The sequence below is a fragment of the Blennius ocellaris genome, assembly GCF_963422515.1.
Source record: "Blennius ocellaris genome assembly, chromosome: 12".
NCBI classification, from domain to species: domain Eukaryota; kingdom Metazoa; phylum Chordata; class Actinopteri; order Blenniiformes; family Blenniidae; genus Blennius; species Blennius ocellaris.
The window spans coordinates 2,611,630-2,626,594 of record NC_137661.1 but is presented as its reverse complement, the minus strand read 5'-3'; the positions used below and the strand labels follow the sequence as shown (position 1 = coordinate 2,626,594).

The 14,965-nt window shown below is 42.3% G+C and overlaps 1 protein-coding gene across 1 annotated transcript in view; it reads left to right on the top strand.

Moving 5' to 3' along the window:
* znf644b (zinc finger protein 644b) overlaps positions 1 to 3,923 on the top strand; it is a gene marked incomplete at both ends in the record, with an annotated part of 52,743 nt that extends 48,820 nt beyond the window's left edge. Inside the window, 3 exon segments of the mRNA XM_080505673.1 lie at positions 2,111 to 2,233; positions 2,440 to 2,536; positions 3,749 to 3,923. Coding sequence (XP_080361799.1) covers positions 2,111 to 2,233; positions 2,440 to 2,536; positions 3,749 to 3,923 — 395 coding nt within the window.
* Positions 3,924 to 14,965: the final 11,042 nt, after the last annotated feature.

Genomic DNA, 14,965 nt, shown 5'->3' with positions numbered 1-14,965 from the left:
TCTATATAACATAGATATTTATTTCCTCAATGTGCACTAATTTGTAATTGTAGTGTTGTTTCTGAGTGTTTATTTCATGTGACCATGAACAATTTCTCTCCAATCACAACATTGTACAAAAGATATGGCACTTTTTTTTTTAGATTTGTGAAAAATGCTCAATCCCATTATTTTGATCCATATTTTATTACCGTCACATCAGTATCTGTCCACAGGTATACTGCGTTTGTAACCCAGCAACACAGTGGGAGAAAAGTTATTAATCATTTTTAATTGTTTGGGAGGGAAACGGCGTATACTGTAAACAGAATATCGCAAAAGTGCTTTTGAAGTTCAATTAAAAAATCATGAGATCCCCTTGATGTTGAACTGTGTGTGTGTGTGTGTGTGTGTGTGTGTGTGTGTGTGTGTGTGTGTGTGTGTGTGTGTGTGTGTGTGTGTGTGTGCCTTCACACTTTTGTTTAATGTCTGTCCAAATCAAACTTTGAGTCATGTACCAAGAAGGATGTTGGTGAAGATTGTAAACATCACACATGACTTGTTGTTGAGTGTGTTTTCATCCTGATATCTTCATCACTGCGTTCCTGCAATGTGCTTTTACTGCTGCGTGTCTCTTCTTGGGCATCAGGTTGGGATTTGCCCGGGATTATTTCCTCCCATGCGACATGGTCCTCTCTGCATAATCTTAACAAGCAGAATGGACCAAAAATATCGATTTTTTTGAATGCGAAAATAAATTGAATGCTAATTTTGTGAAACATAAGGCACCTGGGTGAAATTCAGCCCTCCAGAGAGTCCAGTCTGGCCTGCAAGATGAAGGGGGGGAAAAAAGCGTAATTTTTTTTTGGAATAGAAATCCCTTTTTTATTCTAAATGTATTCGCTGCCGATCACAGGCCCGTTTACATTAGAATTCTGTGAAAACGGCAATTTTTGTTCCATTTTTGTTTGAGAAAAGTTTTCTGTTGCCATGGCAACGTTGAAAAAGAGTGTTCGGAAAGGTGGAGCGTTTTCAAAAAGTTCCACCTTCAGAGCCATTTTTTTGAAGTTGCGTTTTCAAATACAATGTTTGGACATGTCACTGCAATTTTTCATGAAAAAAAACCCACCAACTCAGACTTGATTTGTGAAAAAGGATTATTATAAACTACATCTTTTTATATGATACTTGTACATATTTGCATTAGAACAGAAAGTAAAGTGTTTATTTATAGGCTATCAAGCTGTTATTTTACTGCTCCGACCAGTTGAAGTCATATTGGTTGTATTTGGCCTCCGAAAGCCGGATTTCCTACATTTTTGTGGTAAAAGCATTATGGTTCATGGCGAAATGAGGTACTTGTAGGATTTAGCCAAAAGACACACCTTATAACTGTCACATGTCATGGTTTTCCACTGGAGCTTATTTCATCATTTCAATTAGTTAAAAATCTTCCCCCTTCCTGCTTTTCTCCCGAATGGCCTCCTGCTGAACACACCAGGTCGTGTTCTTGCCGTCATTGTGCTTGAAACACATTTGATCGCCTTCAGCAGAAAAGGCTTTTCAACAAGAAATTAGGCTCATCTTTAAACCTTTAAATAAAGATGAATTCTTTACTTTTTAATATATTCTTTGGCTTTTCTGCCTCACCATCAACGGTTTTCTAGATTTTTCTTTTTTTTTTACTAACAGGCAGTGTTGCACAGCGGTGTTGTCAGTCATTGCCAGTTTTCTGTCATGGAACGAACAAACCTGTGATTTCGTGTGTGTGTGTGTGTGTGTGTGTGTATTTCTTTGTGTTTTTGGAATCCTTTGTGATTCTCATGAGGTGCTGTATTGTATGTGAAAATAGCCCCCCTGAAGACACAAAATTGTGTTAAACTTTACCAGTAACACTTTGCAAACAGGAGAGTGCAAATCAGATGCTTAGAAAGGAGCCAGATGGAAGAAGACTTTAGCGCACGCTGGGAGTAACAGCTTTGATTGATAATAAAATTAACTGCATGAACTCCAAACACGCCGCTGCTTTTTACAGATCTCTAACCGGTCCTGCACCTTTGATTGTATCTCATGAACTGTCTCTGCATATTGAAAACATAATCACACGTTTTCTCAATGCTTTCCCTTTCAGGTGAGTTGGATTCGAAAAACATTTGGGTTCAGTTGAAGAGCGCCTCCCCCAGCACTCCCAGGCTCAACGCTCATCTTCAAACGTATGCACACAGAAAGAGGATAGCCATTTTTCAAGATCCAGGTATGTTCTGTTGCAAATCTGACAGAGAAAAATGCGTGCTGCCTTTGTATGCAATTGTAAATTAGCCTGTCACTCTGAGAGACATCTTAATAGGAAATAACAAATCCTGCCTTTAAAGGCTCTCCAGGTTTGGGATTATTCAGTAAAGCTCCAGTGTAGTGATAACTTGATATGTAAAGATAAACCTGTGGTGTTTTATTTCCTAGGCTATGATTATGTGAAGAAGAAAGCGAGACCAAGGCCTGGACTAAAAGAGAAGCTTTTACCTTCCCTGAATACTGAGATATACACATTCACCTGCAGGTAAGGAGGGTTGTGCAGGGAGCCGTACTTCCTCTGACGGAACACAAAAGTAAGAGCTCTCTAAACAACATGATGGGAAGAAAATGCATGAAGGCGAATTTATCATTCTCCTCATTAGTGTAAAGAGCTGCTGCCATCTCCCATAAAGGACCGTTGACTGGAGATGACTTTATTCTGCAAATAGCTACATGCTTTTACCCATAAAAAAAATTTAAAATAAAAAATCATAATTGATTTCATTTAACTTCCAATATCGAACCAATCCCCCTTCCAGTTGACATGAACCAGTTAAAAACGGAGAATATTGTGCCAGGTACAAAATGGATCCATGATTATTGTGAATTTCACCCCCTAGTGGCTGAAGTCGATATTACAAGAGAAGCAACGTCGCATTTCATTTGAAGTAAACCAAAAAGCTTGGACATAAAGGATTCCATCACATTATATCATACAAGTTTTGATGGACGAGGCTTTTCTCAGCCTCAGTAGGGTCTCGTGGTCTGCAGGCTCTTCCTGTTTCCTGTTTCCTGTTTCCTGCACAGTAAAGTCAAAGTAACGCAGGTTGCTAGTTTCTCAGGGCCTGTCCACACGACAACGCCGTCTCACGTCATAGCATCGTTTTTGGACGATCATCCATTTTAGGTGCCTGAAAACCATTTTGGGTTTTTTTTAAACGCGGCCTCTGAGGAGGTGAATTGTAACACGCCCGCTCAGCTCTGAGGTGTGAACGGTCAAAGACACACATCTGCAGATAATTATTGTGTCATCACATCTCATCTATTTTCTCCTTGTCTTCATCTGTGTTTTTGGTATATTTGGTGAGTCACAGCGCCCCTACAGGCCTGGCATATGTACTGCATGCCGTCCTGCTGAGCCGTGCTCATAGTGACGTGTGGACGATAAAAGTTTTTGAGAACGTCGGGAAGAAAAAAGATGGTTTTGGCTGGTGTGGGCGGAGAATTGAAAATAGAAGAGCCATGTGTTGCAGCCGTTTGGCATCACTTTCAATATTCTTCACTGAGCAGTGCTAATATCCTCAACATTCTGTTCCTTCTTTGTGATGTTATGCTGCTGAGTCAAACACTGGCTGTTTGTCTCCCACGTGGAGCTTGTTTAAGCCCTCCCACACCAGGACTGATGCAACAGAAGAAAACATTTGTTGGGGGAGACACTTCTGATGATTTCTCCCCTTTTTTGTTTGTGTCTCTGCAGATTTTGTGACCTGACCTTCCAGGGTCCCTCTTCAGTCCAGGAGGACTGGATCAAGCACTTACAGAGACATCTCGTGCACACGGCCGTGCCTCACTCAGGGCCAGCGATGGTGGAGGTCGTTGGGCTTCAGCAAATACAAATAAGCATGTCTGATGAGCACACAGGCGCGAAGTAGAGGCCCACTCATGTACAAACTCATATTTACTTTATTGATTATCACGGTATTTCTATGTATAGATTCTTCCTGCAAATGTTCATAGCATTATATCCTAATTAATTGCTCAACTACATAATTAGTAGTAGTTTATATTATTAAGACTCATGTACGCCAGCACAAGACTTGACTTTTAAATATTTGAATATGCTTTGCCTTATAAACTAATGTGGAGAGTGGCAAACATCATCTATATGCCCATACAAACATATATTAACTAATCTAGTAAGTGCCTTGTTGCTACAACAAAGCCTCATGTATAAAAACGTAGATATAAAAAATGATATTTGACTTTGGTTCACAACAAGAAACGTTAGGAGGAGCACTTCACCGACAGACTCTGCGTTTGTATGAATTTAATATCCACTTTTAAAACTGATGAGCTTGTGCTCTCGCTAAGCAGCGGACACAGACGAGAGGCTAGTTGTCGACTGCTTTGTGGAGCTTCACCTCCCGGTACCTGCACCACAGACTCTCTTCATCACGGGGACGTTCAACACGCTGTGAGATGTCGGGACAACTCGCCCTGTCAGGCTCTTCTCTCTTTCACCTTCAACCAGCAGGATCACTTCACAAATCTGTTACGTTCTCATTCCAAATCAGTCTGATCTTTTTCTCCCAGCAAGGGGAGAAGCGCCCTCTTGTGGATGTAACAATAATTACAGAAACAATGGAGAAAATTAAGTGACAAGGTATTAAAAATAGACCGATTTCAGCGACTTTCACTGATGCAGTCTCAGTAAAAACTGGGTTGGTGATAGTTTTGAAAAGCAGCCTTTTATAGGTAGTTCAACAGATCGTGTCATCAATAACTTTGAATATCTAAGCATTGGTGAAAGTTATTTTTCTAATGCTCACCAAGTGTTTTTGATCGCTAAACAAAACAATACTAAAATTGTTTTTGCAATGGCCAAAATGCAAATAGAGGTAAGCTGCTTGCAGGTAATGTAGAACTCTAGAGGATTACTATATAGATTACTATACATTTAGTTGAGAGACTGAGACAGGGTTGTATTACACCAGCGTTGCACCACTGCTTTGTTTTTTCCACCTTCACTGGCATCTTGCTTGAATTCACTCTCATGTACTTTTAAAATCCACCTCGACTTGAAGTGCTCTGATTTGTTTTCCAAAACTTGCTCTCTCAACTTATCACAACTCCGAGCAGTGAGGCCTTGCTTACCCCACAGTGGCGAAAAGTGGAAACGCATCATTGCAGTTTTGTTTCAGAATAGTTTCCCGTTTACACGGCGATGGTAGGAATGCTGAAAACTGTGTTTTCACGTAGGGCCACCAGTGAGTGCTGTTGTTTTTGCCATCTTGAGAGCCGTTTTCAAAAAGTGCCACTTGCAGTGGCTCCGAGTGCCGTTGTGGTGTAAACGGACAACCAAAATGCAGCGAAGGTTTTTGTGTTTTCACTTGAAGTTGTTGTGGTGTGCACCAGGCCCTCTGAAGCGTCAGGAAACTGTATGCAAATATTTGAATATGCAGCCAACATGGTTTATAGTTCTTTAAATAACGATGTCAGTTATTATATTGTGGTGTTTACATCTCAGTTTGTTTACTAAGAATATGTGCTGTCTCGTAGGCTTGACAACTGCACAGAAATATCAATTCAGCTACCATTGTAATGTAATTAGATGTTATTGTAAACATTTATTTATATTTATCTATATTTAATAAAAACATAACACTTTGATGTAGCAGTCTGTATACAGCATTTAATTCTTTTGAAATATGATATATAATCTAATACATTTTAAAATTTTGATATAGATATATGTATATTCTACCAGTATTTTCTATGTCACTGTTAGTGTAGACAGAATCAAGTTGTCAGCCTCCTGACTGCTAGTTTATAGCATGATATGAAAGCATTACTGGCAATGCGAAAAATGATTATTGGGATTATTTATACTCTGTTCAATTATGTTAGCAAGTTGCAACATGTATGTATTTAGAGCAGCAGCTAAGATTATTAGCATCAGTTTTTACTAAATGGTTAGTAAGTGTTAGACATCTGCAATAGAGCCACAATTCAGAAGCAACCCTATAGTTTGACTGTAAAACCGGTTTTGAGTGGCGACAGGAGCAGCGGTGGTCGTGACACAGTTTTGCATGTTTGCTTAAAAGGGCAACAAATGACATTTTATTGTTTAAGATGGGGTGGATGGATGAATCTTCCAAATACTTTCAGCCAAGAAATTGTAATCAGAGCCAAATAAAAGACACGTGATGTGTTGTCATGTGCTTTTGTCTTCATTTTGCTGTTTCAGTCAAAGTGCTTTCAGTCTGTATTACTTTTTCTGATTCGCCACTGAGAAAATCCTCATGTCATTTTCTCTTTTTTTTTAAACGTAATGATTCACTGGCCCTACAGGGGACATTTAAAGTCACACAACCATGAGAAATATAGAGAATAACACAGTATGAAGTCCCGTTTAAAAGTTCATTTATGCTCTTTGTCAACACAAAAACAGCCGTTTCAGCTCAACATGAGTGGAGAAGGAGCTCCTTGTTATTCGCCCTCCTTCCTCCTGACAGCAACAGAGACGCTCGTAGAGACACGTGAAGTTTGAGCATGTGCAGAAAGACCATTTGCTCTCCGGCCGTGGTGATCATGTGGTGCAGCAGCTTCTTCGCCGCCGACATGGAGACGGTCGGCGCCCGAGTGTTGTGAGAAAGTCGTGTTTTTACCCGTTTCCACAGAGTCGTAGCGTTTCAAATAAAGTCTCCCCTTGAGAACCGGGCCTTGAGATCTGGACTGAGACTGTGGAGGTGGTTTGAATGGTCCTCATCCTCACGTCGGAGGGACGAGTCAGGGAGGGGCGAGTCTGGGAGGGACGAGTCAGGGAGGGACGAGTCTGGGATGGGCGAGTCTGGGAGGGACGAGTCTGGAAGGGACGAGTCAGGGAGGGACGAGTCTGGGATGGGCGAGTCTGGGAGGGACGAGTCTGGGACGGGCGAGTCAGGGAGGGGTGAGTCTGGGATGGACGAGTCTGGGAGGGACGAGTCTGGGACGGGCGAGTCTGGGATGGGCGAGTCAGGGAGGGACGAGTCTGGGATGGGCGAGTCTGGAAGGGACGAGTCAGGGAGGGACGAGTCTGGGAGGGACGAGTCTGGGAGGGACGAGTCAGGGAGGGGCGAGTCTGGGATGGGCGAGTCTGGGATGGGCGAGTCAGGGAGGGACGAGTCTGGGATGGACAAGTCTGGGATGGGCGAGTCTGGGAGGGACGAGTCTGGGACGGGCGAGTCTGGGATGGACGAGTCTGGGAGGGACGAGTCTTGGAGGGACGTGGTGGACAACAAACAGTCCGGCAGGCGGTGATGTTTGAACCACTCAGTGTCTCTGGAGCTTGTTTGCTCCACTGACTCCTCCTGTTGCTCGTCTTTCAGCTTGCTTATGTTTTCAGGAGTGGTTTGCATTTTTATTCTCGCACAATAAACTTGATGTTTTAACTACATGCAGCTTGTTTGGCAAAAAAAATAACAAAAATAAAGCTCCAAACCTGTTTCACAGACTTTGCCCCAAGCTCCAAAATTAAAAAAATGCAATAATCTGACTGTATTTGTAGCACTGGTCCATGATCTGCTAAGTGCTGCTATATCTGTCAGGGGTTTTATTGTGATGTCAGTAAATGACCATTCCCCAGCCTGCAGCCAGGCGTGCATGTGAGAACCGCCACTCCCTCCATGTTTAAGCACAGTAATGACTTCACCTTTGCTGCTGCTGCTGCTGTCGGCCCACCACTGGAAATAATTCATGTGCCACAGTAAGTGTTATAATTCATGACTCTGGGCTGCGGTGTGAGTGCAGGATGACCGACACCCTGGGAGACGAGAACATGTGAACGCCGGCGCTACAAGCTGAGCAACATGTGACCTGTGGGCTGGAAGGAACCAGCCAGAACCCGACTTCCCCCGCTGCATTTCACCCACCACAAGTGGAGGTTGATTGGCGTTTAGCGCAATCTGCTATCTGCTAATCTTCCCCCGATGCGGTGTCAGAAATAACAGCATTGTTTTTAAGGCAGGAACGGATTTCATACCTCCGCTCGCCTTGACTGCCGAGCGCAGACGCTCCTCTTAGCAGCAGCTGGAGTTGCCGTTTTCAGTTGTCGGGAGGTGTCTCATGTGATAATGAATCCTTCCTCCTAACCCCACAACACGCTCTCTGGTTTCATTTGTTATGTCGAACAAAAGTTTGTCACAATTGTGCTGGGGTGAAAGCTCATGCTTTTCACTGTCACTGTGCACCCATTAGTCCCAACAGGAAGTCCTTTTAGGGCTATGTGCTATTTTAAATTCCGTTGTTTCTTCTTCTCCCCCCCCCCCCCCTCTTTCTCTCTTTCTCCCTGTATTTGATGTATGTGGTGCTTGATAGCCACTTCTGGGTTTTCTACTTACCAGTGGCAAAGGGGGCTAACCCTGCAGTTTATCTTGGGCAGTATTTAAAGCAGCGATCAAAGCTGTACAAACCAATTGTCATCACGGCTCCTCCGGAGGGAATTTTGAAGTACATTAATGCTCCTTCTTTGGGAAATAATTGTGCCACTCTGTGACTTCATTAGGTCTCCTGGCTGTTTCAAAAGATGTTCTCTCTGGAGGTTGAAAGCCACATCGCTGGCAGACAGCATCCCAAGGGGCTGAATGAATAAAAATAAAGGGGAGATTATAATGAGATTGAGTTAGCCATGACCAGAATTGGGCTTTTCATTATCCCACTGGCTGGAGAGGGAGAGGATGATAGAAAGAAAATGTGTTGTTACGAGGGGGGGGGACCTGCACTCGCCATCTGCCATGAGGGTCCAATGGTAGACAGCCAATGCATGCTGATCATTGCCACGGGTATCAAAGGGGGCCTCCTCTCTGGAGAGTTCTCCATTAAAACTGCAATGCCCTGTACACAGAGACCTGCATTTGATTCAGGGGTAACATTTTTTTTTTTTTAAATCGCATGAGTGAATGGTAACAAGGGGGGGGGGGGGGGGGCGGGGGGGGGGCAATCTCAAGTTGTTCTGATGAGCCAACGCCTTTGTTTATTACGTTAGAGAATTCAAAACTTACGTAAGAAACCCTTTTTTTCGTTCAGCTTCTCCATCAGGTTTCTGTTTCTCCCACTTTATTTACTTTTCAGTGTCCAAAAGGTCAGGGCCATCGATTGAGACCTGTTCTACCAGCCAGTTATCCAGAAGTGCCACACAATGTCTGTCTGGGAAAAAAAGAAAGAGAGGGGGGGGGGGCGGGGGAGAATAAAAATCAATAGGTTTCCATTAACTGGTTGGGCAGTGTCACTGGCCTGTCAATGATCGTGTTACGGCGGCGGTACGAGGGTGACACGGGCCGCACTCACTGGCTTGCTGACAAGAGGAAACATGCTGACACGCGCCGCGAACAAGTTGGAACACAGATTTGCACTTCAAGCAGCCGTCCGAGGTGGAGAAGGAGGCCACCGCGCTGGAGGAGGGGGAGGGGGGGGGCTGATGGTGTAGCTGTGGTGGTGGTGGTGGTTGGGGTAAAGGGGGCAAGAGGAGGGGGGGGGGGGGGGATCCCAGTCAGGCAACCAGCCAGCCTCCGTCTTACTGTCTGACTGTCTGACTGTCTCGCTCTCAACCACAAATGCTTTTATCCTCCTATAAATTATTCACCTCTGGATACACCAAAGGAAACTTGCTTGCACTGATTGTGGCTGTGAGGGGAGGTTGAGATAGAAAAAAACCTGCCTCAGCCTCTGGATCCTGGCCACTCCTGTAAAAACCTCACCTACAACGAACTGTAGAGCCAAACATTCAGGTCAATTAAACGGGATAACCGTCTAAATCTATCATCTTAAATGTCATTAAATTGTCATGTAGCTTCTGTCGCTACTTTAATTGACTGAAAATCTGAACAAGGGACTCAGAGGGAAGAGAAATGATTGATTTGTCAGAGAAATAAAAAAATGATTGATCAATTTCTTCGTTGAATTTCAGGACTTGCTGTGTGATTTATATGTACAGTCAAGCTCGGGAAGCGAAACTTGATTATAAAAAACAAAACAAGAGTTGTAAGCATTAAACCAAAGGTTCCAATTTAAAAATAATCAAGAATATGACAACTTCACTCATCTTTTGGGTTAAATTCAAGCAGTTCCAGTGATCAGGGTAACCTAATTATATTGAGTTCTGCTCAGGTTTGCGGGTTCAAAGCGACCAGGGGCAACACACAGTCTCATAATACTAAATAAAGAAATAAATAACAACACCACCCAAGCCAAATCCGAGCATTTGATCAGAACTCCTCATTTTTCTCGTCACTATCGACTTTCTGACACACGAACTCTTCCCGACAAAGAAAAGCAGGAGTCAGCTTTCATCAGGCGGCCCAGATGGCCGGCGAGAAATTAAGGAAGACATCAACTGTCTCTTGAAGGAACATGAATCAATACATTTTGACAAGGATCAAATGTGCTTCAGATGAACCTTTTGGCCCTCCCAAAACAGTCTCACTCCCCGTGTCAGACCTCTTTATTTGTGTTTGTCTACATGTGATGATGGGAGCTCCGTTTGGCCCTCCCACACCCCACACCACCAGCTGAACTGAAAACACCACAACACACAACCTTTCAATGCTGCAAACACACGCCGGCTATCAGAGGCCTGCAAATCTGCACGCCATTATTTTTCCACCACCGTCACATTGTGTAAAATAAAAAGTATTGAAATAAAAGCAAAGGTTAGAAACATTCGGAGAAAAGTACAAAGTACTCTGCGCAAAAACTACTCAAGCTATTAGAAACTTTTTAATGCCATTCATTTACGGTACTGATCCATACTCTACATTGCTTGAAATAACTATTAGTGAAAGAACTCTTTCAAAAAACTAGTCAAAGTTACACATTTTCACTAATTTGTGCTCAGATACTGTGGGGATTGACTGATCTCTATTCTAACTAGTGTTAAAAATACTCAACATATTAATCTCAAAACCTCCTCAAAGAATTCATTATTTTGTAGACACATTTATTTGTGAAACGAGAGTTTCTGAAGAAGTACTCAATACTCTTTTTAAAAACTATACTCAAAGCATCAGTTACTTTTTAAGCCCGTGTATTTGAACTTGGTTCCACTCGAGTACATCTTCGAATTGTACACAATTGCAAGTACAAGCAGTGTTGTTAAAAATGCAAAGTACTTCTCAAACTGTAAGTTGCTTCACCCATGCATAATAATTTCTATCGATGCTCACAAATAAAAGTATTGTTAAAAGTACCCAACCCCTCTCAGTATCAGTTCCTTTATCACCACATTTATAACCATTGTTGATAATATTATGTTATATTTACAATATATTCCCTACATAACATATGGAAAAAAACAATAAATATATACAGAAATTACACAAACCAGAGTAATCTCAGTATTTGCGCCGTCCCTGCTGGGGGCGTTTATGACGTCACAGAAACATACTACCCCACTTTTTTTTTTTTTTTCAATTACACATACATATGTGTACATTTCCCTCCTTTCTTATAGTCAGTTGAGTCCATAATGACTGGGGAATTCAGGTTAATATGTTGACAAGGTTTAACAACAGCGGGTCATGTTGCACAACACGCATGGCTGCGCTCACTGCGCTCACTGCGCCAGCTGACAGGTCCTAATCACGCGGCTGCCCTAAAGGCACCGGGGGGCGGCGAAGCAGGGCTTTTAATCACTGAATTATAGACCAGCAGCGGCGAGGCTTCAAATTGAGACGTAATTAAAGTCAAAGTTGCAATAATTGTTTCAGCTAATTGGGCAGACAAGCGCGTTATGGCGGCGATTACAGTGCGATCTGCCGCAATTCCCACAGTCTGACGCACGCCTCGTCTTCTGTTTGTTGTTGTGGTTGTTTTTTTTGTTGTTGTTGTGGTTGTTTTGGTTTTTTTTTGGAGAGAGAGAAAAAAAAATGTAATTAAATAATAGTAGTGTGGTGTTTCTATAAAATAATCTATTTGGGATTTTTAGAAAATAGAAAAGATAAGGTTTTACTGTAATAATAATGCGTTTTAAAATGGTAGTAACATTAAGAATGATAATAATGCGCTCCAAAATAATATTCATATAAAAAAAAAAAGAGCGTCAATATGTCATTTAATAGCAGTATTATGAATGCAGCCAACACGTCGCTGCACCGTGGGCAACATCATTATTTCCTATTAATTACTCCAGTAAGCAGAATGCCTTTGGACGGCCGTGGCGCGGCGGCGCGGCGGCGCGGCGGTGCGGCGGGAGGTGTGACGGAGGAGCTGGTCTGTGAGCATCTGCCCTGCATCCCGCCGGGCGCAGGCTGACCTCCTTTTCTCCCCCTCCTGCTTCTGCTTTTACATCACTAAACTGCAGGCTTGACGAGCCATACAAGCAGCCACGGAGAGGGCTATTCCTTTTTTTTCTCTTTATTTCTTTTCTTTTCTTTTCTTTTTTTTTTTACATGAAGGGAGTCATTTAGAATATGAGCCAGAAATGACGAGTCAGACAAGATGTTCGGGCGTAACCCCCCAAAAATATCTATATTAAAAAAAACACACTGTTACATACACATTTTTTCCGATTCATCTGCAGTTATTTATCATTTTACACCCAGACCACTGCACCTTAAGCATCGCAGTACTCCCCGAATGATTGAAAACTCGTGTTGTGATTATTTAGAAAACAAAACCAAACGAATTAATGCGTAAAGGTGAATGCGCTCTTCTCTCCGATCATCCAGATGCACACGGCGGATATTTACGGGTGTGATCGCAGAGCCCGTAATCACGCAGAGGGTGTGAAACGGCTCTCTGGGATTTAAGAAAGTGTTTCCTAACCACTGGGCCCACGAGATGACGCCGGTTGTGGCGCGCGTGGTTCCAGCGGGCGGACGGCAGGGGGCGCTCTACGGTTGAGAGCTGGTCGGAGCCGCGCGCCGTGAAGCCGGGATGAAGCGCACAGGACGCTGGACTGCCTCGGATAACAAACAGACGATCAGCGAGACTTGGAAGAAGAAGAAGAAGAAGAAAAAAAGAAATATGGGAATTAAATGGATATTTACCGCGGTGATTTTAGAAAATAAAAGCCATGCATTTTAAGGTATAAGACCCCTTTTTATTGTAATTTTCCATCCACAGATCTGCTTTTTTTTTTTTTTTTTAAACATATATATTCAAACATTCTATTTCATGAAAATAAAAAATCCCTATTTTCGAACGCATCAATTCCTTTTTATTTCATCATAATTTCACATTTACTCTTTTCGTGTTTACATATTGATCTACATTGCGTACATATTCTATATATATATATATATATATATTTTTTTTTTAAGTGAATTGCGTGTTGTTCTGTTCAAATATATATTGAATGTATGTATTTTTTAATGCTATTTTAATGTCAATTGCTTGAATACACTGGCATGTTTTGGAAAATCTTCCTTTTACAGGTTGAAGTTTAAGTTCAAGGGTATATATATATAAATAAAAATATAAATATAAATATAAATATATACACATACACATACACATGCATATATATATATATATATATTTATATTTATATTTATATATATTTATATATATATATTTTGAGTGATACATTTAATTACAATAGCGGGTGAATGCAGGCATTGAGCGAAAAGAAGGGGAAAAAAATACCAGGCGACAAATGAATATACAGAGCAAATGACAAAACATGAGGGGGAATAACTGACAGATGAAAAGACGGAGGATGTGCAGCTAACAGGCAAAACGCGCCGGTACAAAGCCGCGCGCACCTTTGAGAGCGCGAGTTTGTTTTATTGCACTTCTCCCGGGTTGCATCTCCTGTCGATTTGCAGCAAAAGAAGGGGGGATAAGCGAACATGCCCTGTTTAAGAAACAAACATGCAGATTAGATGGGATTCTGACAACACACGGCTCAGACTTCATGTCCCACAGCTCAGCTCCCGACAATGAGGAGAAGAAGAGGAGGAGGAGGAGGAGGAGGAGGAGGAGGAGGAGGTGAAGGAGGAGAATAGACAAAAAAGAGAGAGAGAGAGAAAAGGTTGTGAGGGAAAAAAATACACTCAGTTGACAACACTTATCGTCATTTCTGCAAACAAGTAAATGTAAATAATGAGGTGGCATGTGGAAAAGAAGCAGACTGGTAACAACTCTGGTCTTCTTAAGAGCCCAAAGGGTGGCACTGGGGAGGCTTTATATAGAATAAAACAAATAAATAAATTGGAAAAAAAATGATAAACGTGGATTTTGATAGATTTGACACGCAAATAAGTAAAAATACTTTTGTTTATTTCTTTAAAAAGACTTTAAATCGCAGGTTGATGCACAGGTTGATTTGGGTGTTGCCAGCAGGAAACCTTTGTCACAACAAAAAAATACAAACAGAAAAAAAAGGAAACGTGAAGGCATGTGTAACAGTCACTTCAGTGCAGAGTTGTCACCTGTTATGTGGAACCAGGTTGCATGTCAGCAGAAAGCACTCACTCACCCTCTGCAACCACGCTCCAATGGGGGCCGAGCAGCACGCACACACACACACACACACACACACACACACACACACACACACACACACACACACACACACACACACACACACACACACACACACACACACACACACACACACACACACACACACACACACACACACACACACACACACACACAAACACACACACACACACATCTATGGGCAATTTCAAAGTCACATCCTGCCGCATGCTCAGGGGGAACATGCTAACTCCACACAGATAGGTGTGTGTGTGTGTGTGTGTGTGTGTGTGTGTGTGTGTGTGTGTGTGTGTGTGTGTGTGTGTGTGTGTGTGTGTGTGTGTGTGTGTGTGTGTGTTTGACCCTCTGTGTTGGGTCAATGACCTGTCAAAGGTCCAATCGGCCCCCCATGACCCCCGCTTAAATAAATATGAAATTTCTACAAGCTACTTATGACAGGTTTACTGGGAAATGTTTTACGTTGTTGAATACGACAATAACAAAACCGAATTAA